Raw genomic sequence first — 27,474 nt, forward strand, 5'->3', positions numbered from 1 at the left:
GACATTTTATATTCCGTTTCTTTGTTTATTACTGTTGTAAACTAATTCGGAGAACGCTGTTTCACAGAACTATGCAGTGACAAATTGCGTCACAACTTATAATGCACAATAATCATCATGTAGAGGAACTCGAAACTACGCAATGTTTTGGTCATTGAACGTACATTTTACATCCGCGTCTGTTGGTAATTCTAACGAGCTCTGTTAACGTACAGATGTCAATTCTTCACTCACGTCGACAGAAATCTGATCACTAATAGAAACGTTACATGAATAACGATCTGGGTTTTCTTGAAAACTTTTGCGTTTGTAGCGACATTTCTACGCAGACTATCTATTAACAGGGTTGATGTTGAACATTATTGTGTTCGTGTACACTAGTAAATTATGGAGACTGGTACTTGACAAAAAATAGTTCCTTCAGATCTAATTTTATCAGTGCTTCAGTTTTTTCTTCCACTTCCAGCGCTGTTACTTATTCTCCATTTAGATGTCGGTTTTAAAGTGAGGACATGTGCGAGGAATAGAAACAGGATGAGATTATACGCATGAACATTTATATTATAGATGCAGGCTCTTTCGTTATACAGACCACTATTACTTATCTCAAGAAAAAGTAATGAGTTAGCACGTTAGTCTCTGATAGCCAACTGACTTCACACTGAAATAATAATTATTGATGTGTTTGTTTATGCCCTTACAAAGACGTTCAAATAATTTTGAGTTAAAAATAGAATTTTAATAAACTTTAGGATTCTGACTACTTACTAGTCTTTGTCTTAATATTTCTTTAATTACTTAGCTGTGAAAGGTTTTTTGTATATAAAGCTGTTGTATTAAGTTGTCGAATTTACTTAGAGATCTTTCGTTCGGCGAGTACAACTCGGAGAGCTGGGGATATTAAGAAAATTTCTGAGACGGCGGCAAAGGCATAGTATGAAAATTTTCCTCCATCTGGTATCAGCATGAAAAAAAAAAATTACATTTTTTTCTGGGGACTGTGGCAGTGCAACCTCAGCTTCCGAGTACGCCAATCCACTGAGGCAGCTCCTAATTGTGTTAAAGGAAGGAGGCACCTTAAATGTGACAGAGGGGCAAATGTACGGCTCTGAATAAAGCTTGGCTCAAAAAAGTCCTAGGGCTGAGCTGTACGCATTCTCCTTTACGTCCTGTTGCTGTATTAGCAAATAATGTATAAGAAAGTGGTACTGCAGTCGAATAATTCAGGGTAGACTAGTTACACGAATCATACATTAATGAACATAAACAAACAGGGAAACATTTGTAACAAATATTGGCAACACCAAAGATTTAACTTTTAAGAACAGATGATTTTTCAGTTACTTCTAAACTCTTACCGAATGGTAGTTCTACAAGCAGTCTTACGTGTAAATAAAGTTAATTATTGAAATATTTCAGCAGCCCCTGAATTATCTAATGTGACACGAAGGATGACAGAATCCCCTCTAAGACCCAGCCGCGACGTGTTCTCAATACATTCGCTTCACCCTTATTCTTAGATGCTCTTAACCAAGACCCGATAAGAAACCCGGAGTGTTTCTACACAAATAAAATCGCGCCACTCAGCCTTACTCTTCGATGGCTCAAATCTAGAGTCTCTCTATCTCGATCGACATCCTGTTCTTACTTTTTCTCCGTCCCTCCTGCTCCCAAGAGTACCTCTGCCACCACCAGCTTCCCCCAACATCGTGACACATCAGCCAATGAGAACTCGGGCTGCTCCCCAGCAAACTGTCGACTTTGTACAACATTTTGACTTTTATGCAGATTGACCGTCATTCCTACGCTAATGATTCTATAACTAATACATATTCCAATTGACATGTTACATCATGAGGTGTCTCCTGACATCATTTTTTTCTCATTTCCAATCACATATGTCATTGGCATCGACGTATTTGTGCTTCTAGCGCACCGTCATACATATTAAATCAACGTTGATCCTAGATTAATAAATCGATTCACGATTAACTACACACGCTTCATTTGTCAGTGTAAGTGTGGAGAACTGTATAGTTCGACCCCCTTAAACACATAAACTTAATATTATAGAATGTTTAACAGTAATACAATGCTGGTTGTTCCTCGCAATGATGACTACTGTGCAATGCTATTACGGGCATGTGGTTTATTGTGATTCCTACAATTATTTATTACTCAGTAAAAGTGAGCATTTGCGGTGGGGCCGGACGGAGTGACCGAGCGGTTCTAGGCGCTACAGTATGGAACAGCGCGACCGCTGCGGTCGCAGGTTCGAATCTTGCCTCGGGCATGGATGTGTGTCATGTCCTTAGGTTAGTTAGGTTTAAGTAGTTCTAAGTTCTGGGGGACTGACGACCTCAGATGTTAAGTCCCATAGTGCTCAGAGCTATTTGAACCATTTGTGGTGGAGTGAAGGGGTTGATTGTAAATATGTTTCTGTTTACAGTTGGTAATTTCTTGTATAATGTATTGCATTCTGTTTGTGAGTTGAGCATAGCTGCTCTAAATGCTGAGCATTGCTTTCTCGCAATACAATTTTACAGTTTCTCAAAATTTCATTCCGATTAAGACACCCTTAGTAGGTGTCGAAACTTAAGTCAATCGTACCAAACAGTTGCCGGCCGTTGTGGTCGAGCCGTTATAGGCGCTTCAGTCCGGAACCTCGCTGCTGCTACGGTCGCAGGTTGGAATCCTGCCTCGGGCATGGATGTGTGTGATTTCCTTAGGTTAGTTAGGTATAAGTAGTTCTAAGTCTAGGGACTGATGACTTCAGATGTTAAGTCCCATAGTACTTAGAGCCATTTGAACCAAACGATTACTGGCAAACGGTTGCTGTATAATTCCTATGTTTTCAAAATTGTATACCGTTGCTGAGAAACAGCCGTGTCTAAAACTGTCTGTTTATTGACTTAATGCTCTTCCATTTACTGCACCAGTCTTCCTGGCCTCATGTCGGGTTATTAAAGAGTGTGCCATTTCTGTCGTTGTTGTTGTTGCGGTCTTCAGTCCTGAGACTGGTTTGATGCAGATCTCCATACAACTCTATCCTGTGCAAGCCTCTTCATCTCCGAGTAACTACTGCAACCTACATCCGTCTGAATCTGCTTACTGTATTCATCTCTTGGTCTCCCTCTACGATTTTTACCGTCCACGCTTCCCTTCAATACTAAATCGGTGATCCCTTGATATTTCAGAATGTCTGGTACCAACTGATCTCTTCATCCAGTCAGGTTGTGCCACAGATTTCTTTTCTCATCAATTCTATTCAGTAGCTGCTCATTTGCTACGTGATCTAATCTTCAGCATTCTTCTCTGGCACCACATTTCAAAATCTTCTATTCTCTTCTTGTCTAAACTGCTAATGTTTCCCTTCCACACATGGCTAAACTCCACAAATACTTCCTTACACTTAAATCTATACTCGATGTTAAAATATTTCTCTTCTTCAGAAACGCTTGTCTTGCCATTGCCAGTCTATAATTCATATCATCTCTACTTCTATCGTCATCAGTTATTTTTAGTTAGCCATCCACACACGCTACTTACGGCTCACCTCTCTTCAGTCCAGCGCGGCTGCCCTGCGGCCGCCTGTACATGCCCTGCCGGTAAAACTCGGCCACTCTAATCTTCTCATTCTCCGTAGGCCCTCTCCGTACCTGCTCAGCGGAAACCATTTCCAACCTTGTACATGCCTGTTCATATTTACTTGCATTCAAACCCCACTTGAACTTCATAATGAATGGAAGTAAAGTGAACTCCAAGACAGCTGTAATTGGTGATTTCCTAACTGTCACAACTGGTTTCGCTGCATTGAAACAACATACACAGGTGAACAACATAAGGAGGAAAGAATCCCATGTAACATATATGATCAAAATACTATAAGAATCTTTTAAAATCCTTGCAACCGCCACACGGTATGTATAGATTCACGTTTCAAAAAATGGCTCTGAGCACTATGGGACTTAACATCTGTGGTCATCAGTCCCCTAGAACTAGAACTAACCTAAGGACATCACACACATCCATGTCCGAGGCAGGATTCGAACTTGCGAGCGTAGCAGTCGCGCGGTTCCGTACTGGGCGCCTAGAACCGCGAGACCTCCGCGGCCGGCAGATTCACGTTTCATGTTATTTCAAGTTGCCTTTATCCTTTGCTATCTTATTATCTTAAAATTCTGTCATGGTTAGGTGACCTTTCATTTACTATGGTACGCTTGCCTAAAAGTTTTTAACGTGTCAATAACTGTATCAGTATGTTGTGGTTTTAATTTTGTGTCCTGCATTTCATGATTCGAAGAGGGTACGCTTATCGGCTTTTCGCTCAATGAAGCTTAGTCTTGACATTTATTCATAGTGATATGAGGATGAGTGAAGAGGGAAGGGGGCGGTGTGAGAAAGCGTCAAGGTGGGGGGGGGGGGGGGGGGGGAGGGAGGGTGGTTATTTAGGTCGGCTGGAGGCCCCAATTTTTGTCTTTCCGTATTTGTGTTTTTTGTTTTCACTCATTTTTCCCGTAGTGCATCCTCGCACTATTTCGCCCCGATGTCCTGTTTTATTTATTCTGATAACTTCCCATTTTCAGGGATATGATTTTTGACTACGGACTTTGGGGGCTTCTTGGTGTGCTAATGTGACCTTGTTGCAAGCGCGTCTTAATTTTTATTTTTACTGCCTGTTTAAATGCTTTACATAGGATCTATAAAAATATTAAATGATCTACTTTCTTAAAATTCTCAATAATTTTAGTTCAAAAAAATTAAAAGATTCTCTCTACATACCCTGTGGCCATTGCAAGGGTTTTTAAAAGATTCTTGTAGTATGTTGATCATATGTATTACATGGGGTGCTTTCTTTCTTATGTAATTCACCTGACGATGCTGTTTTAATGCAGCGAAACCAGTTGTGACAGTTAGGAAATTACCAATTACAGTTGTCATTTGGTTCATTTTACTTCCATTGATTATGAAGTTTAACAGGCTGCCACATTACAAAGTTCTGTGTCCACTTTATGTTCCTCTGCGGCCTCGGTATTGTCCCACCACTCGTTAAGTTGCTCCCTTCTATTATAAGCGTGTCCTGGTCGCAGTTGCCAGGCGGAAACTATACGGCGATCGCTCAACAGACATTAACGACTTTCGATATTGCAGTGCGTGTGTTCGTAAGGAGGACCAAACAATGCTCCCTCGGTGCATGCACGAATGTCCGAAGGAACAGGCACTGCAGTGATTAGAGGGGTTATGAAATATATGAAATGTATTCGCAGTGACGGATATGAACAGCCATAGGGCAATGATGACAGTGAAGATTTGTGCCGGACTGGGACTCAAATCCGGATTTCCCACTTAACGCCAGTGGTCGCTTTATCTGCTTTGGCTAAACGTGCACGACTCACTACCTGCTCCAAACTTCCGTATGTCATGCATGTCTGAAGGAACAATGCACCGTTCTTTTCAACAACATGGGCATTGCAACATCGTATTTATTAAAATGTTTTCTCCTGTGCGGGAATTAAATCATGTTTGTACGAGCACCGGTTGCGACACAGGAACGACGGCATGTGGAAGTTCGTGTCTGGCCGTGAGTTGTGACCAAAGCGGTTGAGGCGTAAAGCGGGATATCTGGGTTGGAGCCCTGGTCTGCTACAAATTTTCACTGAATTTACTCATCATGAGGGTATCTCAGAAAATGTTTCTTATTAATGAAAACCGTTTCAACACTTTTAGCTCTCATCTTTAGGTCGTAAACTTTTTTTGTAGGAAAACAAGATGTTGAGTGGGTAATACTTGTCTTGTGCGTGACGTTCAGCGTAAAATGAACATGATTTACCACAGAAAAAGTTTCACATCTGAATATGACAGCAAAGACTGTTGATACCGGTTGTCTTGAATAAAAAATACTTCGTACGATTTTGGCTTATGGTTTTTATCAAATTTTTATTGTCGTCATTCCCTTATACAGCTGATGGTTGTTCCCATTGTTGTTGTTGTCGTGGTCTTCAGTCCTGAGACTGGTTTGATGCATCTCTCCATGCTACTCTATCCTGTGCAAGCTGCTTCATCTCCCAGTACGTACTGGAGCCTACATCCTGAATCTGCTTAGCGTATTCATCTCTTGGTCTCCTTCTACGATTTTTACCCCCAACACTGCCCTCCAATACTAAATTGGTGATCCCTTGATGTCTCAGAACATGTCCTACCAACCGATCCCTTCTTCTAGTCAAGTTGTGCCACAAACTCCTCTTCTCCCCAATTCTATTCAATACCTCCTCATTAGTTATGTGATCTACCCATATAATCTTCAGCATTCTTCTGTAGCACCACATTTCGAAAGCTTCTATTCTCTTCTTGTCCGAAATATTTATCGTCCATGTTTCACTTCCATACATGGCTACAACCCATACAAATACTTTCAGAAACGACTTCCTGACACTTAAATCTATACTCGATGTTAACAAATTTCTCTTCTTCATAAACGCTTTCCTTGCCATTGCCAGTCTACATTTTATATCCTCTCTACTTCGACCATCATCAGTTTTTTGCTCCCATTAGCAACTGCGAATACATTTCATGCCTTAACTGCTTGTTACGATCAGTTCGAGCCAAGCATTTCTCCCTCCCATCATTATGGTTCTTTTTTTATTTTTTTATTTCAGTGACTATCTTGGGCGGGCTGGCAGGAGCATATGCGCTGTTTATCATCCGAAAGACATACATCATACAATAGAAGACATTCAAAATAACATAAAGGAGACGATATGGGGTACACAGACATAAAAAAAGGTAAACATCATGGACGAGAACAGAAAAAAAGGGGGCGACTGTATAAAGGAGATAAAAACCGTAATAAATGAGCGCACACAAAACAAAACCACACACTGGATCATAAAAGTATCGACAAACGGAAGAGCACATAACAGTCACTGACAATAACGCTATGTACAAGTCCAGCACACAATTAAAATCATAGCTCTTGACGTACAGGAGAACAGCACCAGACACAACACTGACGTAGTACACTGAGAGCAAACAGAGAGGATCTGCCAGGGGTATACAGACAAGGGAGGAGGAGAAGAAGGAGGGGCGGAGAGGGGGGAGGAGGGAATAAAGGAGGGTGGGTAGGAGAGGGGGTTGAGACACTCGGGGGGGGGGGGGGGGGCGCGGAAGAGGGTCCGGGAGGGAAGGACATGGGAGGGAAACGGTCGTGGAGGGGGGGGGGGGGGGAGGTGCAGCGACTCAGGGAATGGGGCGTTTTAACAAAAGCTGTATTATATATGACCACTTCTAACAACCCAGAGGCAGTTCTAAATTTAGAATTTCTCTGCCTCGTGATGAGTGGGTGTTGTGTGATGTCCTTAGGTTAGTTAGGTTTAAGTAGTTCTAAGTTCCAGGGGACTGATGACCATAGCTGTTAAGTCTCATAGTGCTCAGAGCCATTTGAACCATTTTTTTTTAAATTTAGAAATAAATGCAATACCCGGATTTATCAAAATACAGACGATCTCCCTGCCATATCCTGCTGTAGCTCCAGAAGCCCGCCACGAGCAATATAACATTCTTCTCGTATTGCCGTGTTGCAGCTTGTTCACCCGCAGACGCCACGTTCGACGGCTGCAGCTGGTGCATCTGCAACCCCGAGGGCGAGTGGTCTTGCAGCGAGAAGCAGTGCTCCACCCCGCCGCCAGGTGAGAAACCATTGGCCGGCCCGCCCCCTGCCTGGTCCTCTCCGCTGCTTGGCACCTGACCTCGGCGCTATCCCTCCGGGCCTTCCATTCCACCTGCCATCATTTCCCTTACTTCCCCCCTACTCTCCACAGTCCCTCCTCTGTTAACCTCACCAACTCAACATGCTACCCCAAGATGCTTTTTTCATTGGTTTCAGGCACAGCTCATTTCACCATCTCGTATACTACATGCTGATCTGTATTTGTATTTGTTTATCAACAACTTCCTGTTACCAGTTCTGACGTCCCCTCTCCGCCGCGTGCTGGTGTTGTCGACGCCGTGGAGCTGTTACTGCTACAGCACGGTCGGTGGAGTCGAGACGCGATGCGCGATGATGGATGTCTCTGTCGGTTAACGAGAGACAAGATCTTAAAAATGCTCTGAAGAAATCGTTCCTCGCGTAATGATTAAAGTTTGATTGCGAGTCCGCACAGTTTCCTTATTAATGAGAACTGCGCACTCTGATTGTCTCTTATGGTTTGAAGTTGAATTATTATGTGCCCGGTGAACACTTTAGTGCAGTAATTGATGAATCTTCCCTCATGCGCATCGTCCACATCACCAAAAGCGAGGAAAAAGTTCAACTGCAGATCGTATTGGTCGTTGTTTGTTCGTTGCTAAGTAAAATTGTTCGCTCTATATGGCGCGACATCCACAGATACTCTTTAACAATGTCTTAATTATCTTTCGTCGTAATATTATTATGTCCAAACCTTCCTTGTCACAACTAACAGTCCATGAATTTACTTCCAAGTTAAATAGTCACTGTTCATTAACTTTCGATGAGCATTTACCAAACATTCATAGAATGATGGAGGACACACGTTGAATTTCCACTTTTGATGAACAATTTTATTGTTCCTTTTCGCTAAATACTTTATAAACATCGCGCTACACGCACACACGGTTAATTAGCACTGGCAGTTCTGTTAGTTTCAAGTATCGTGACAATTACGACAGCTTTAACCCTCGGCGTAATTGTATCTTCTTCATGTATTCGTGTCAATGTCTCCTACTCGAGATTAAACGTGTATCATAGTCTTTTGAAACTTCGTCCATTCCTTTCTATAAGTTCACTTATATGAAGCACGATAGCTAGCAAGCGACTTACTTTTTCCGTAAATGAGTATTTTCGACGCATTGAATTTCTTCGTTGCGTTTACAATTCTCTTCCACATAAAAGTTATCTCTGATCGACATTTGTCAACCCCCGGTAGCTGTTGCCGGCACGGTAGCTCAGCGTGTTCGGGCAGAGGGTTACGTACCCTCTGTAATAAAAAAACTGAGTTAATCGATCATCAACGAACTTCATCGGATGTCTTACGACGTCCGCCCCGAGCAGATAACAACCAACGAAAGCGAACAAAATCAGATTAAAAAAAAAAAGACTGGTCAGCGCGACAGGCTGTCAATCCTAAGGGCCCGGGTTCGATTCCCGGCTGGGACGGAGATTTTTCCGCTCAGGGACTGGGTTTTGTGTTGTCCTAATCATCATTTCATCCCCAATCGACGCGCAGGTCGCCGCAGTGGCGTCAAATCAAAAGACTTGCACCAGGCGAGCGGTATACCCGACGGGAGGCCCTAGAAACACGACATTATTGTACCGACATTTATTTGGACTTAACATTCATGGTATTAATTTGCAATTATTACTTAGATGTTTGGCAAATAACTAAAGATGACCATTCTTTCTTCTTCCTTTCTACCAAAACACACTCTGTAATGCTTAATGTTGGTGTTTATCAAGACTTTCTGGTATTACATCATCGGCAAAGTTGTCGTACCTGTCAGGATAACTTTTCCCTACTTTACATCATGATGGTCTTTCCTAATTGGGTTTTGGGGGTTCATTAGGTTGTTACACAGTCACGATTTTCTATTATTTACTTTTTACACGACGTGGAAGAACATGTACTTGCAGTTTTCTTATGGTCCATTTGTGCAGAGTCTCACACATGTTAAACATCACTCACAACGTTCAGTGCACAGTTACACATCGAGAGTAACTTACATAACAAACAGTTACAAAGACATTTTTAGCTGTAGTTGACAGAGATAATTGTTACAGGTCCTCCACAGATATGCTTCTGTACAGAAGGCATTTACCTTAACAAAATGGATTAGTTTGCTTACATCTATTTTACAATGATGTTTATCCTATGTGTCAGTACTTTTATTTACGTATATTGTCGAAGCGTCTGAAGAAATTCACCGACTCACTTTCAAGTTTTTCCTTTAGCACTTTGTCTTCGTATGTTTGGTAATCTGTTTATATCTCCAGTTCTTCTAAAAACTCAATTTCATACCCTCTATTTAGTCAGTGGAGTACTTTGATATTTTGCTTTACTTATTTTGTATGTGTGTAGCAACTGTTGATTTATGTCTCTTTTGCGTGTGTAGGCTTTAATGTGCTCTGTTTAGCTGGTGTTGAAATGGATAATGGGCGTGAAATGGATAAAAGACACGAACTGAATTTGTTGAAAGAACTGGAGGTGTATACACATTACAGAAAATACGAAGACGAAATACTAAATGAAAAACTTGAAAGTCAATCGATGAATTTCTTCAGATGCGTCGACAATATACTTAAATAAAAGCAGTAACACACAGAAATAAATAACATTGTAAAATAGATGCAAGGAAATTGTTATCCATATTATTAAGATAAATACCTTCGGCACACAATCATATCTGTGGAGGATCTGTAATATTATATCTCTCAGCTACAACTAAAAACATCTTTGTAGCTGTTTGTTTATGTAAGTTATTCTCGATGTGTACTGTGCACTGAAAGTTGTGAGTGATATTTAACATGTATGAGACTCTGCACAAATGGACCATAATAAAACTGTAGGTCTTCCAAATTTCGCCACTAACTTCATAAAAGTCGATAACTAGTAAAAATTGGGCGCTTTTTATATGTTGCAGCAAAGTCAACAAAAGAAAGCAGAACCTCACAGATCGAAACATGACGATAAAATGGCATAATACAAAGAAATACACAACTGGAAGGTAGCAAATGAGGTACTGACGGAATTAAAGCTGTGAGGACGGATCGTGAGTCGTGCTTGGGTAGTTCATATGGTAGAGCACTTGCTCGCGAAAGGCAAAGGTCCCGAGTTCGAGTCTCGGTCCGGCACATAGTTTTAATCTGCCAGGAAGTTTCAAAAACGCAACTGAAAATAGGAATCATTTCCTGAAACGCATAGTATAAAGCATAAATAAAATAAAATCGTGGCTGGTAGCAGAAAGTTATTTGTAAGGAAACCGACTGTTTTCACAATCTCAGGGTTTCAAAAAACCATCTATAATGGACAACATCAGATTAACGTATCTGTATTTCCTCCTCAGAAATGGAATGCAGTTATGTAGTTTCAAGGTTAAAACAAGACATTTGACTGAGAACATAAGACACAATTCGTAATATAGACGCTAGTGATATGCAGAGGGTTTCAGGTAATCGTTTTTCTCTGTGACTTACACAGTAACATGTTTAAAGAATATTAATGCTGACAGATATACATATAATTCTTTACTCTTTCTGCGGATTGATCAGCATAGTTTATTCAGTTTCATTTCAGAGAGTGACAGCAAAGAGGTGTAATATTTTAAATTATTCTGTCACGTAGCTGTAGCATTTAAACCAACTGTGTACAAATCAGTTTAAATCAAATGTGTGTCAATAGTAGCTAGGGAGCCGGTAACTTTCAAAGTAGTATGGGGTGGGGTCGTATGCAACATGCTCACATTGCCATTTGACGCAGCAAGAAACTCGTGAAGATTTTATTGAACTGACAAGGCACGAAACCTTTCATTGATACAGCCTATGGCTACCACGTGGCTAGCTTCAGACTCGAAATGCTGAAGCCGTGCGAGCAGAAGTTAGGTCGTGACTCCGTCAACAAAGTCAATCATTCTGCAGTGACGGTATTAACAAACTGGTCTTTCTTTGGTAGAAATATGTTCGTCTCCAGGGTGAGTATGTTCAGAAATAAATACGTAGACATGAAGAATGAATGTGCAGAATGTTAATAATGTTTGTTTTATTTAAAGAGCCTTAAGAAATTTCACATAAAAATTCGGAGACATTGCTTTTCAGCTTGACCTCGTATGTATATAGGGAGTAAGAACTGGGCCACCGATGACGATACCCTTGTCTCTGATGAACACTCGCCGTCGAGGACAACGTACCGGGTCCTAGAAGTATTCGAGCCACTCACCTGGAAACCTATTCCGTGTGCTCCTACCTTCGTCAACAGCCTTCAGTAGGGCATCGAGTCAGATGTACCCTGGAAATTAAGGAACATGGAATCTGACTGTTGCCCTTCATCAATGGTTTGCAGGATATCATGTGAGAAAAGCGCAAGCTGAGTTTTGCACAAGTGACGTTCTCTAAATCCGTGCTAATTTGTGGACATAAGTTTTTTCCGTCGGAAGGAAATTTATTATATTCGAAGTGAGAATATGACGAAGAATTCTACGGCAAACCAATGTTAATAATATTGGTCTGTAATCTTACGGGTCTGTTCTTTTACTCTTCTTGCATATAGGAGTCACCTGTGCTTTTTTCCAGTTGTTTGGGCTTTGCGTAGGGCGAGAGATTCGCAATAAATACAAATTCAGCATAGTTTGTAATTCACCTTTGATGCAGTCCGTATGACTACGAAAAATATCTGTAACAACTAGCTTAATGACACTTGTAATGTGTTCTAATGAACAACTGTGGATGCCGAATCAAATTTTTATTTGCCACGACAACGGACCACCGCCAATTACAGATGGCCAAATGTTTAAAACCGTTGTTGAGTACCAGTTATGGGAACATAAGGACTTGCTTAACGATAACGATAACCGTTAAAAATACTCGTCGACATGCCGCCACTTCTTCTCATGGGCCAAGCTCTTCATGTCAGAGTAGACTTTCACTCTGCGTCCTCAATTATTTGCTGGATGAATTTCAATATCTGTCTTCCCAAACAGATTTTACCTTTTACTTTTTCAACTCCCTACAGTACCATAGAAATACTACCACTCTATCACCTCTTCCTGTCAGTGTTTTCCATACGTTCCTTCCTCCGCCGGTTTTGCGGAGAACCTCCTCATTTGTTATCGCATCAGTTCACCTGATTTTTAACATCTTTCTATAGAGCCGCATCTGAAATGCATCATTTCTCTTCTTTCCCGATTTTCCCACAATTCACGAGTCATTTCCATGCATTATTCTGCTCCAAACGTACACTGTCAGCAATTTATTCCTGAAACTTAGACTTCTGTTTGAAACTACTTGAGTTCTTTTTCCGACGAATACCCTCTTTGCCTGTGCTAGTCAGCTTCCCGTATCCTCCTCGCTTCGGCCGACGTGTCTCCTTTTGCTTCCAATTTAGCAGAGTTCCTTTCCTGAGTGTGCTACATGGTCCCTAATTTCGACGACAAATTTACCCTTAATCTCATTTCTGCAATTTCTCATTAATTTTTTCTTAGTTCGTAATGCTTCATTATGAAAATTCTTGTAAAATGACTCAGTGGTCCCTCTGTTTCAAAAATAAGTGCCCCATAATTGCCACCTCGTAGGTAGAGTTCCAGTTCAGTAACTCAGAAAATCACCGAAAAAACTTGGCCTCTAGCGTGCTACCAAAATCCCCTTTGGCACAGCGGCTGCCACTTCAGTCACTGTCTACCTAGCAAACGGGAGAGGAGCAAACTCTAACGAGCTCCTCCGAGCGTCTGGGCCAATGTTATTTCCCACGCTCCTACTGAACGCTTTCGTGTGTCATCGCTTTGACCAACTACTGCTGATAATCCAGGCAACAAAGCAGCATCATAAAACAGACCCAAGACAGAAAGTCTCTGCTTCTTTTCGAATTAAAAACATCACTTGCAATAATGTGGTTTTTGGTAGAAGATATGTGATATATGTGGCTTATCAGGTTGACGTCTTGCGGCACTATGAAAATATCTATATAATGTGGTTATTTTATCAGCAAGCAAGTACGCCAACTTTTTCACCAATGGATCTCTGCATTACGTACTGCTTATACCAACATGGTTCGGTAACTACTGTAGGTGAATTATTTCCGAAGTTGCTTTGTTCATTTAAGACATCTCAGTGTCTGTATACCAAGGGCTTTACTATTCTTTTCGATTTTACTTGTAAGGAACTAGACTACTCATCGAACCCATACATACTAGAGTTCTGTAGACTTGTTTATATCGTTATTGTAATAGGTACCGAGGAGGGTTGTCCTTATTCTGTTCAGTCAGAAAAATAGTCGAATCCTTCTGAGACATACTAAATTTTGGGACCGTACGAGAACAACCTATGGCCAGAGCGACCCAGTTTTGATAGCGTAGAAAGTATTGATCCTTTACTAATTTGTCCATGATACAGTGAATTACGTAGGTTGGAACTTAAATAGTGGCAACACTGCTGTGGAGACACAATGCAATGGAATCTACTATTGTCGCTGATGGCACACGTTATTGACATACCTACCTTACCTCCGAGCAAATGGACTCTCCCGTCCCAAGTCACCGACGTGCGCACAATCGAGGGAAACACAGTCACTTGTGAGCGAGCTGTCTAACTTAACGGTGTCACTATGTTTTCGATACAGGAACAACGGAATTGGATCAAGACAGTGGCATCAAGGTCTTCAAGGGGCGGGCGGAGAATCGTCATTGCCGTCCAGGACAGTGGCACGTTGGGTAAAAGCCTTCAACGAAGGTCAGCAAACTGTGACAGACATGCATCGGGCAGGTCGTCCTAGCGTCTCTGAAGAAGAAGTGCATGCTGTTGCCGCGTTAGTGGACAGTGACCGACGTCATACGATTCGTGAGCTCGCACACGAAACCGGATTAACCCATACGACTGCGCTTCGTATCCTGAAGGAACGCCTGGGCATGCAAAAAATTGCATCATGTTGGGTTCCGCATGGCTTGACGGAAATGCAGAAATAGATGCGTTACGACGCTGCTCAGACGCCCTTGGAGCGCTATGAGCGCGAAGGAGAGGCTGTCTCACGCGGTATCGTAGTACTGGATGAGACATGGGCCACATCATACGAGCCAAAACTGAAACTCCAATCCAACGAATGGCGCCATTATGGGTCGCCGCGAAAGTCTAAAAGTGCGTCAGAGCCCCAGGATCGTGAAAATTATGGTGATTCTCGTGTACGACTGTGACGGTGTTATTCTAACGCATTACGGCAGACCGTCAATGCACAGTATTACTACCTGCGGCCAGCTTTGCGAAAGAATCGACGACCCTTTCTGCGCAACCCACCCATCCTTTTGCACTATAGTGCGCGGGCGCACACAGTGCAAGCTGTGGCTGCTCTGTTCGGTCGATTGGACTGGGAAGTACTGTACCATCCACCGTACTCCCCGGACTTACGTCCTTGTAACTTTGATTTGATTCCGAAGATGAAGGAACCACTTCGTGGGATTCGCTTCAGAACTGTGCCAGAGATTCGACAGGCAGTAGACCGCTCCATTCGCACCATCAACAGAACAGGCTCTGCTAACGGTAGCTGTAACTGATCTGAGTACAGCTTGTCTTCATATTAAATGCGCAACTGAAGTAAAACGATTCTCTGGTCTTAATCAAAATATCCACTTACCTAGCGCCTTGACAATATTGTTGCAGATTTCTCGAAAGCGTAACAGCAAACAGCTGATAAGCCATAAAATCTCCAAGCAACATTCAAACTCTTACATACCACATTGTGGAATGCGGTAGTGCGTAATGATAAATCTTCTTTAAAAATTGTGATTGGGGGGGAGTAACTCACAAAAATCAAAGTGACATAGCCACGTTACACCGTGAATGACAGTACACTATGCTCAGTGAAGCGAACTTTCTTACCATGGATTACACGTTCTCACACTCCAGTGGAAGGATCCCTCTAATCTATGATGCCTGTGGTGCAAAAATAACTGAACACTACACTTTAACTGCTGCATCTTACTTTTTGATGAGAGGACAGAAGCAAATGTAAGGTGGAATCTGCCCTCTATTTTTCATTGATGACGAATGTGGTAAAAAATTTAAAATTTATGTAGTATCTGAACTCCAGCCTAAGCTTTTAGGCTGGAGGTTTTGGTGTGTTGCAGAACAGCTGGAGCCTCCAATTTTAATTCAAACATCAGCCAACTGCACTTACCTATAGCACAATATTAGATCGTTCCAATGAATTTCTCTTTCAGAACTCATTATAAACATGATTCTAGTATTTTTGTGTGGAATGTGCGTGTGTGTGCGTGTTTGTGTGTGGCTGTGTGAGTGTGTGTGTGTGTGTGTGTGTGTGTGTGTGTGTGTGTGTGTGAGATTGATAGTTGTTTTTGGGGTATTGTTACATTTTAATTTTTGTTGTTTTACGACTTAATCACTCTCGTTTCACAAAAAATTTCATTGCTACTCTTACAACCCTGGCTGCCATGTGCTCAAATAAACATCATTATCATCATCAAAAACGTAGACGAAACCAATTAGATAAGCTTGTTAATGAATCTCCTGGACTAGATTAATTTTTCGAGTTTGGTGCCCTCTTATCAGCCGTATTTTCGCTTCCACTTTTCCAGGCATCTCTTTCTTGCTAGGTATCTCCTTACATTCCTCTCACTTCCGTTAGTAGGATTACTTCTTTTGTCAAATCTTTGTCTCTGTCTATCGGCTGATGACAGTTTGTAGATAATAACATACAAAGAAGGATAAAAAATCTGTCCTAAAAGGATATTCGATTGTTGATACCTTTTTATTTTCATGAGTGACTTTCGGATTGCTTGTCTTAAAGGTGTTGCTTTCGAAACTTAGTATACTCTTCGGATCTGTGTATGTTTGCTAGCCACAAGTATTCCATTGCAATGCTGTGCATTATGTACATTTTTATTTATTTTTTCATGATAAAGATATTGAAAGAAACATGTGGTGCAGCGTACCACAGCATTTCTACCAAAGTAAAAACCTAATTTCATGTTTATGCTCATTTTAAGTCCCTTCAAACAACGTTTTAGATTCCTACAGAGAGGAATTCCTTAAGTCAACTACGTCAATTTATAACCATGTTGGTTGCTACTCGACTGAGTGACCTCGCTAAAATTTATAAACTGGTTTTTCAGAGACCACCATAAGCCGTTATTTTTTGTTAAATTGCTTAAAGTGATTTCATATTGGGACTTAATTTGACCTATGACCTCATCAGCAGGAAAAGTACGATAGTACAGAAACGTTTAAGATGAATACACATAGATACGACGGCTTTTCGGGTGCGAAATGGAAACGACAGTGAAAATCCGATGAAGCGTGAGTCTTCTTGTTCTTCTTTCTGCAATTTCTTCTTCTTGTCACTAAGTGTCTGTCGAAGTGCTAATGTCCATGTATGCTTTAGTTATAGCCTTCTTTCTGTTAGCTGTTTGGACACGAACTTGTGAAATCTGACCTTCTGTCTGTATCTCATCCATGTTGTTGCCAGTGGGCTAAAGGTGACTTCCTGTTGACCCTCTTGGGAGTCGACTAGCCGACGTACTTCAGTTTCTTGGATTTCGTTTGTGACGTTGGAGACATTCTTGATTAACAGTCAGTAGCCCATTCATGCTAAATGTCCATAAAACTTCAGCTTTCTTTTCTCTGCAATGAAACTAAATCATTCTGTCAGGGTAAACAATTATTCTGAAATTTTGAGTCTTCAAATACCGTCTTGAACATTTGATTGAAATACTTTCCACAGTATCTGTTGTACCATTTTTCCGATGTGATTGACATTCGTGGTTAATGATGTCACAACTGCGTAGAGTGCTTCTGGAAGGATTGGTTACTAGTGGCGATGTTTTGGGGAAAGTGATATCTACATCTACACCAACAAGATAGCTCTCCAGTTCACACATTCGTGCTTGGCTGAGCTTGCGAACACTTCCTAACATCTTCTCTGCTATTCCACTGTCGAATATCATATGAGAAAAATGAACACCTTTCTGTTAGAGCTCTGAAGTCTTTTATTTCATTTGGATGGTCATTTCTGCCCATGTAAGTGGCTATCTACTACATACAAGGGCCATTTGGAAAGTGAGGAACTATCAGTCGCTAAAAGGAAACCACTGTGAAAATCCGACAAGACTTTTCACAGATATTTTGGGCAGTGTCTCTAGTATGTCCGTCGATCGCATCAAGATGCTCTTTTCAGTTGTGACCGCAGTGTGGGCGAGTAAAGGTGCCTAGAACAACAATGTCTCCCGCCAAGTAGGAGGGCCCGCTGAGAGGCTTCGCCTTAATGAATGCAGCCCACCTAACACAACTGCCACGCACTTCCTTCTTCATGGCAATTCTCAGCCGCACTCTGCAGGCGCAGTGAAGACGCTCCTGCAGCCTTTTCGATGGGAAGTGTTCGATCACCCACAACCCAGCCCTAATTGGCTTGTCCTGAGTATCATCTCTCTTTACATGAAACGCTGGATACGAAGACAACACTTGGGCACAGGCTACGCGCTATAGATCAGCGTAGAGAATTATCGGAGAGCACAGGCGGCTGCCTTCTATGACGATGGTGTTGGTAATTTGGTGTAGCGCTCAGACAAGTGTCTAAGTCGGAGCGGCGACTACGTAGAGAAGTACCTGGAAGGTGTAGCTAAGTGTATAAAGAAAACAGTTTCGATTTTCACTGTGGTTTCTATTTCACTACCGATCGTTCCTTACTTTCAGAACAATCTTCGTATTTTATCATTTTCAGGAAGAGTTGATGAATTTAATTGCGTAAAAAAGATCTCGCTGCAAAAAAAAAAAAAAAAAAAAAAAAAAAAAAAAAAAAAAAAAAAAAAAAAAAAAAAAAAAAAACATTTTCTTTCAGTGATTACCACCTCAACTTCGTATTGTATCGTTGCCAATCTCTATCCCGTTTAATGATCTACCATTCTATGAACTTTTTTGATGTCCTCTGTCAATCCTCAATAGCAGTACACCAGAAGAGGACAGACAAGTGTAGTCTCTTTAATGTGTTTGTTATACATTCTACAGGATCCAGTCACATTAATGCGACCATCGTCTATGTTCGACGTAAAGTGTCGCCTATTGTAGCCTATCGCGATTGCGGTTTATCGCATCGCGACATTGCTGCTCGCGTTGGTCAAGATCCAATGACTGTTAGCAGACGGCACAGACGGCAGGTGCCAGCACTGGCTGTGGACGGTATATAAAGCATGGCTGGAGAATCTGGAAAACAGCGCAGTCACGGTCGTAATGCGGAAACAGAGATGTATCTGACGTCCAGAAGGACCAATGGTGAAATCGTCTCCGAAACGGCTAATTATGTAAATTGTTCGCGTGCCACTGCGGTTAAAGTATATCGTGTATAGCAAAATAGCGCTATCCAAAAGCGACTCAGAGGCAACTGTAATGCATCACAAGCCATAGATGACAGGGGTGAATGGCGGCTGCGGATATGCGTACAGGCATATAACTGTTAAGCAACTGACCCTTCCAACTGGGCTACTAAGAATGTCTCTCAACGAGTGTTGAGCAAACGTTGCTGCGTATGGGCCTTCGCAACAGACGCCTGGTTCACGAGCCCATGATACACTACTGGCTATTATAAGTGCTACACCAAGAAGACGACGTGCTACAGACGCGAAATTTAGCCTACAGGAAGAAGATGCCGTGATATGCAAATGATTAGCTATTCAGAGTATTCACACAAGGTTGGCGCCGGTGGCGACACCTACAACGTGCTGACATGAGGAAAGTTTACAACCGATTACTCATACACAAAAAGCAGTTGACCGGCGATGCCTGGTAAGACGTTGTTGTGATGCCTCGTGTAAAGAGAAGAAAGTCGTACCATCACGTTTCCGACTTTGATAAAGGACGGATCGTAGCCTATCGCGATTACGATTTATCGTATCGCGACATTGCTGCTCGCGTTGGACCAGATCCAATGACTGTTAGCAGAATATGGAATCGGTGGGTTCAGGAGGGCAATACGGAACTCCGTGCTGGATCCCAACGGCCTCGTATCACTAGCAGTCGAGATGACAGGCATCTTATCCGAATGGCTGTAACGGATCGTGCTGCCACGTCTCGATCCCTGAGTCAAGACAAAACCATCCGCACGAACAGTTCGACGACGTTTGCAGCAGCATGGACTATCAGCTCGGAGACCACGGCTGCGGTTACTCTTGACGCTGCATCAGAGACAGGAACGCCTGCGATGGTATACTCAACGACTAACCTGGGTGACAAATGGCAAAAGGTCGTTTTTTCGGATGAATCCAGGTTCTGTTTACAGCATCATCGTGGTCGCAACCGTGTTTGGCGACATCGCGGTGAACGCACATTGAAAGCGTGTATTCGTCGTCGCCATACTGGCGTATCACCCAGCGTGATGGTATGGGGTGCCATTGGTTACACGTCTCGGTCACCTCTTGTTCGCATTGACGGCACTTTGAACAGTGGATGTTACATTTCAGATGTGTTACGACCCGTGGCTCTACCCTTCATTCGATCCCTGCGAAACCCTACATTTCAGCAGGATAATGCACAACGGCATGCTGCAGGTCCTGTACGGGCCTTTCTGGATACAGTAAATGTTCGACTGCTGCCCTGACCAGCACATTCTCCAGATATCTCACCAATTCAAAACGTCTGGTCAATGGTGGCCGAACAACTGGCTCGTCACAATTCGCCAGTCACTACTCATGATGAACTGTGTTGAAGCTGCATGGGCAGCTGTACCTGTACACGCCATCCAAGCTCTGTTTGACTCAATGCGCAGGCGTATCAAGGCCGTTATTAGGGCCATAGGTGGTTGTTCTGGGTAATGATTTCTCAGGATCTATGCACCCACATTGCGTGAAAACGTAATCACACGTCAGTTCTAGTATAGTATATTTGTCCAATGGACACCCGTTTATCATCTGCATTTCTTCTTGGTGTGGCAATTTTAATGGCCAGTAGTGTAATTGCTGTTCATTGGCAATGAAGCCTGAAATTTTCGGGCCAGTACCGGAACCGGCGGTCCACTGAGTGGCGACAGGTATCCTTATCAGACGGCAGATTACCATTGGTGTGTACGGCGTGAAACGTCTGAAAACAAGCACCCTGCAACAATCGTCGGAAGGGTCCAGGCTGGAGAAGGGAGCGTTATCGTCTGGGAAATGTTTTCTTGGCATGCCCTGGGTGTTGTTGTTGTTGTGGTCTGCAGTCCTCAGACTGGTTTGATGCAGCTCTCCATGCTACTCTATCCTGTGCAAGCTTCTTCGTCTCCCAGTACATCCTTCTGAATCTGCTTAGTGTATTCGTCTCTTGGTCTCCCTCTACGATTTTTACCCTCCACGCTGCCCTCCAACGCTAAATTTGTGATCCCTCGATGCCTCAGAACATGCCCTACCAACCGATCCCTTCTTCTAGTCAAGTTGTGCCACAACTTCCTCTTCTCCCCAATTCTATTCCATACCCCCTCGTCAGTTATGTGATCTACCCATCTAATCTTCAGCATTCTTCTGTAGCACCACATTTCGAAAGCTTCTATTCTCTTCTTGTCCAAACTATCTATCGTCCATGTTTCACTTCCATACAAGGCTACACTCCATACAAATACTTTCAGAAACGACTTTCTGACACTTAATTCTATACTCGATGTTAACAAATTTCTCTTCTTCAGAAACGCTTTCCTTGCCATTGCCAGTCTACATTTTATATCCTCTCTACTTCGACCATCATCAGTTATTTTGCTCCCCAAATAGCAAAACTCCTTTACTACTTTAAGTGCCTCATTTCCTAATCTAATTCCCTCAGCATCACCCGACTTAATTCGACTACATTCCATTATCCTCGTTTTGCTTTTGTTAATGTTCATCTTATATCCTCCTTTCAAGACACTGTCCATTCCGTTCAACTGCGCTTCCAAGTCCATGGATGTCTCTGACAGAATTACAATGTCAATGGCGAACCTCAAAGTTTTTATTTCTTCTCCATGGATTTTAATTCCAACTCCGAACTTTTCTTTTGTTTCCTTTACTGCTTGCTCAATATACAGATTGAATAACATCGGGGATAGGTTACAACCCTGTCTCACTCCCTTCCCAACCACTGCTTCTCTTTTATGCCCCTCGACTCTTGTAACTGCCATCTGGTTTCTGTACAAATTGTAAATAGCCTTTCGCTTCCTGTATTTTACCCCTGCCACCTTCAGAATTTTAAAGACAGTATTCCAGTCAACATTGTCAAAAGCTTTCTCTGAGTCTACAAATGCTACAAACGTAGGTTTGCCTTTCGTTAATCTTTCTTCTAAGATAAGTCGTAGGGTCAGTATTGCCTCGCGTGTTCAAACATTTATACTGAATCCAAACTGATCTTCCCCGAGGTCGGCTTCTACCAATTTTTCCATTCGTCTATAAAGAATTCGCGTTAGTATTTTGCAGCTGTGACTTATTAAACTGATAGTTCGGTAATTTTCACACCTGTCAACACCTGCTTTCTTTGGGATTGGAATTATTATATTCTTCTGGAAATCTGAGGGTATTTCGCCTGTCTCATACATCTTACTCACTAGATGGTAGAGTTTTGTCATGACTGGCTCTCCCAAGGCCGTCAGTAGTTCTAATGGAATGATGTCTACTCCGGGGGCCTTCTTTCGACTCAGGCTTTCAGTGCTCTGTCAAACTCTTCGCGCAGTATCGTATCTCCTATATCATCTTCATCTACATCCTCTTCCACTTCCATAATATTGTCCTCAAGTACATCGCCCTTGTATAGACCCTCTATATACTCCTTCCACCTGGGTGGCTTCATGATTTTGGAAGGCACAATGGATCAAGACGATGTCCACCCGTTTTCCCCAGCACGATGGCATCTACCAGCAGGACCATGCAACATGCCACACAGCTCACAGTGTACATACGTAGTCTGAAGAGCACGGGAATGAGTTTACTGTACTTCACTGGCCACCAGTCTCCCCGGACTTAAATCCAATCGAGAATCTGTGGGGCCATTTGGATCGGGGCACGGCTGCACATCCCTGACGGCGCCTTCCAGAACATCACTGACTCTCTTTCTGAACGTCTCTCTGTGGCGCTGCAAAAGGTGATTATTCAGTCTTTTGACAAGTGGTCACGTTAAAGTGTACAGACAGTGTAAGTCTTCTGTCAGTAGAACACAGTTTTTGTTTCCCCTTCCCCAAAACATTTTCTATGTGGCGATTTCAATTAAAATTGTACGTAACTGTAATTTTTAGGTACCTACCTGAAGCCGGCCGCGGTGGCCGTGCGGTTCTAGGCACTTCAGTCCGGAACCGCGTGACTGCTACGGTCGCAGGTTCGAATCATGCCTCGGGGATGGTTGTGTGTGATGTCCTTGGGTTAGTTAGGTTTAAGTAGTTCTAAGTTCTAGGGGACTGATGACCTCAGATGTTAAGTCCCACAGTGCTCAAGAGCCATTTGAACTTATCTGAAACCGACAACCTTTATATTTCCTGATTTTTAGTAGCAGCTGATTTAAACAGAATTTGTTTTAGTACTAGCGTGGAGAAACTTACACCTTTAATTGGTCACGGCGAATTACCACTTTTTGAAGATTGTTTTGTAATTGTTTTTGATCTAATTTTACTAGACAGTAAACGATAGCGTCATCTTGTTATAAATATTTCAGATTATTGTTAAGGCTTTTGGCAAGTTTTATCGACTGTTTATAAACTGTTATAATGCTGGGTAAAACTCTATTTTTTCTCCTGTTTCAGATGATACAAGAAACAACGACAGCGGCGCACGATAGAGTGACGTAACGAACCACCACAGAGATGATTCTGCGAGAGCTCGGCCGGGAGGGATTACTGGAAAATAAAATCCGGGACAGACCCGGAGTGCCCACTCGTTTCAAAAAACGCGGCAGGGGAGACGTCGGCGGACGCAAATAGGAGGAGACGGCGCGACTGCCCTTCGGGCGTGGCCTCCGCCGGGCGGGGAGCAACAAGCCGTTCCCAGGTCTGCGTCACTTCCGGTTGCCACCACCCGGCGTAGGACACGGGCGCGGGGCAGCCGCGCCGTACGCTTTTATTTGTGTTTGCCGACCTCGCCTGTGCTGTGCTTTCTGGACCGAGCGCGGAACACCGGATCTCTCCCGGATTTTATTTTCCAGTAATCGATTCGCACCACTGATGTACTCTTCGTATCGACCGCACAGCACTGTAATGTTTTTCTGTTGGTCTGAAGTGTCTCACAAGTAAAGATTGTCTGATGGGAAAAAATCTTGACATGAAGTTTACGTAATTACACCGTTACCTTCAACTCCTTCCTCAAGAAACATATGATGTTCAAAATGGTTCAAATGGCTCTGAGCACTATGGGACTTAACTTCTGAGGTCATCAGTCCCCTGGAACTTAGAACTACTTAAACCTAACTAACCTAAGGACATCACACACATCCATGCCCGAGGCAGAATTCGAACCTGCGACCGTAGCGGTCGCGCGGTTCCAGACTGTAGTGCCTAGAACCGCTCGGCCACTCCGGCCGGCCAAACATATGAAGTCAGAGTAGGACGCATCTAGTAGATGACCTAAGAAAATTCGTAATACGACAAATTAGAAAATAATGCGTGATCATGGTGCCTCATCCCTGCGAATTCAAATATGCATATAAATAATTCATTTGAAAATGTAAAATCTCAAAAAAATATTTTCTTTTGAACCAGCATTGATCCAATTTAGAAATTTGCTATTGGAAATAGGACCATTGGTTGTTTAAAATTTTACAATAGTGTGAATGAGGAAAACATTAAAACTCAGAGTGCCGGCGGGAGTGGCCGAGCGGTTAAAGGCGCTACAGTCTGGAACCGCACGACCGCTACGGTCGCAGGTTCGAATCCTGCCTCGGGCATGGACGTGTGTGATGTCCTTAGGTTAGTTAGGTTTAAGTAGTTCTACGTTCTAGGGGACTTATGACCACAGCAGTTGAGTCCCATAGTGCTCAGAGCCATTTGAACCAAAACTCAGAGTAAGAATACCTAGCAACATTTAACACTGCAATACTTCTTTCTTCATTGGCACCATCTTGAAGAGACATTTTCCAACCACACCATGACTGAAAATGAAGTTCGCCTCGATATGCATTGCTTCGAAAATTGTAGCTATGTACATTCAGCTCTTTCGGACTGACACAAAAAGTTTACTGTTACCAGTCACTATTTATCTATTTTCACATTTCGTAGGTTTAAACATCCATCATCAGGTGGATTTAAGTGGCGTAATTTGGTATGTTTGTAGCCGACATCGGGGAACATCAGTTTCGATTCCGTAGAAATGTTGGAACACGAGAGGTAATACTGACCCTACGACCTATCTTAGAAAATAGATTAAGGAAAGTCAAACCTACGTTTCTAGCATTTGTATGTTGACTGGAATACTCTCTTTCGAATTCTGAAGGTGGCAGGGGTAAAATACAGGGAGCAAAAGGCTATTTACAATTTGTACAGAAAGCAGATGGCAGTTATAAGAGTCGAGGGGCACGAAAGGGAAGCAGTGGTTGGGAAGGGAGTGAGACAGGGTTGTAGCCTGTCCCCGATGTTATTCAATCTGTATATTGAGTAAGCAGTAAAGGAAACAAAAGAAAAATTCGGAGTAGGAATTAAAATCCATGGAGGAGAAATAAATACTTTGAGGTTCGCCGATGACATTGTAATTCTGTCAGAGACAGTAAAGGACCTGGAAAGGAGAATATAAGATGAACATCAACAACAGCAAAACGAGGATAATGGAATGTAGTCGAATTAAATCGGGTGATGCTGCGGGAATTTGATTAGGAAATGAGACACTTAAAGTAGTAAAGGAGTTTTGCTATTTGGGGAGCAAAATAACTGATGATGGTCGAAGTAGAGAGGATATAAAATGTAGACTGGCAATGGAAAGAAAAGCGTTTCTGAAAAAGAGAAATTTGTTAACATCAAGCATAGATTTAAGAGTCAGGAAGTCGTTTCTGAAAGTATTTGTATGGAGTGTAGCCTTGTATGGAAGTGAAAGATGGACGATAAATAGTTTGGACAAGAAGAGAATAGAAGGTTTTGAAATGTGGTGCTACAGAAGAATGCTGAAGATTAGATGGGTAGATCGCATAACTAATGAGGAGGTACTGAACAGAACTGGAGAGAAGAGAAATTTGTGGCACAACTTGACTAGAAGAAGGGATCGGTTGGTAGGGCATATTCTGAGGCATCAAGGGATCACCAATTTAGTACTGGAGGGCAGCGTGGAGGGTAAAAATCGTAGAGGGAGACCAAGAGATGAATACACTAAACAGATTCAGAAGGATGTAGGCTGCAGTAGGTACTGGGAGATGAAGAACCTTGCATAGGATAGAGTAGCATGGAGAGCTGCATCAAAGCAGTCTCTACTGAAGACCACAACAACAACATGTGTTGTGCTAATACTTTCGAATAATGTGTGGCTCTGTCTCCAGTAGTTACAGGCTCCTCTTCCTGTCGCGTTACACCACGTGCTCTATCGTACTTTGTAAAGACTAAAGGGAGAGCAAAGATGCACCTACAATAATTTTTCTGTTGGCCACACTGTGGCACAGCCTTGTAGTGTACAATCCCTAAACTTTATATACTCGATCAAGTCCTTCTTTTACTATTTGTTGCATAGTTTACAAAACCAGTTGATTGTACCATTCATCGACACTACCTTGGCAGGGAAGTCGTTCTTTGATAGTAGTTTTGTGTAATATGTAAAAAAAATGAAAAAATAAAAAAACACCAGTTGTCTCCTTGCAGAATCCACGAGTCATGGCCATGCATCTCGCTGCTCGGCAAAAGGCTTGTTATACTCAGGCAGCAGGCTCGCTGCCGGCACATCACTACTTCCTGATCGCACAGATGCCTCGTATCTCGGCAAGAACCATTACTCTGCGACTGTCCACAGCCTTGTTTAAGTGGATTACCGGCAGCGTATGTAGCAAAAATTATGCTATCCATCATCCTACAACATTAACAGTGGTTGGTTCACGCTAAAAAGATGGTTACTGACAACGAGAAAGTAGAGTGGGTATGAATGCACCCTTTTAATGTAGACAGTATACACTGAAGATACTGTCACAAGTTCTTATAACAGCTCAAAAATTAACGAGAGCACTTTTTCAAACAATTACGAACCTCGCAACCTATTTCCCACTATTTTCGAGACTAATTTAAAATATGAGGATTAATTAGAAATTCTAATGTTATTTCTGTCGAACAACGATTTGTAGACCATCTACTTTACATACTACTTCTGCAGTTTATAGATTTTCCTGCTGATATTTCAACGAAATAAAAACTGTAAATTAGATAAAACAATGGAACTAATTCCCACAAAGTACTGTATCTAACATTATCCATCATCAAGTGACATAACCAACGTGCCTCTGGTCACTGACAGCTTTGCATTAAAAATCGGCTGAAACAGGTATCTGTTTAAAACCGCCACTTGTAACTACAATCATACTCATAAATTAAGGATAATGCTGATACATGCTGAAACAACGCTCTAGTGGGCGGCTTGAGGGTTTAAATCACCTCGGGGTATGACCATACGGTGCATTTGACCTGCGGTCGTCGCACGGTGGCGCTGGCAGCAGTCCACATACTCAGAGGTGCGTTGCTGCTTGTCTGAGTACGGTGCAGCAAGTAAGTGTGCAGACTTTTCAGACGTCCTAATGGTGACTGTGTGCTGAAAATGGCTCAGAGAACACATACTGATGACGTTATGAGGGTTAGAATACTAGGGTAACTGGAGGCT

The 27,474-nt window shown here is 42.4% G+C and overlaps 1 protein-coding gene across 1 annotated transcript in view; it reads left to right on the forward strand.

The window, feature by feature from the left end:
* Window positions 1-23,955, forward strand: part of LOC124545032 (serine protease inhibitor 3-like) — a 42,037-nt gene extending 18,082 nt beyond the window's left edge. Inside the window, exons 2-3 of the mRNA XM_047123812.1 lie at window positions 7,581-7,685; window positions 23,445-23,955. Coding sequence (XP_046979768.1) covers window positions 7,581-7,685; window positions 23,445-23,479 — 140 coding nt within the window. The 3' untranslated portion in view covers window positions 23,480-23,955. The remainder of the gene's footprint in view (window positions 1-7,580; window positions 7,686-23,444) is intronic.
* Window positions 23,956-27,474: the final 3,519 nt, after the last annotated feature.

Source organism: Schistocerca americana, chromosome 8 (genome assembly GCF_021461395.2).
Source record: "Schistocerca americana isolate TAMUIC-IGC-003095 chromosome 8, iqSchAmer2.1, whole genome shotgun sequence".
Taxonomy (NCBI): Eukaryota; Metazoa; Arthropoda; class Insecta; order Orthoptera; family Acrididae; genus Schistocerca; species Schistocerca americana.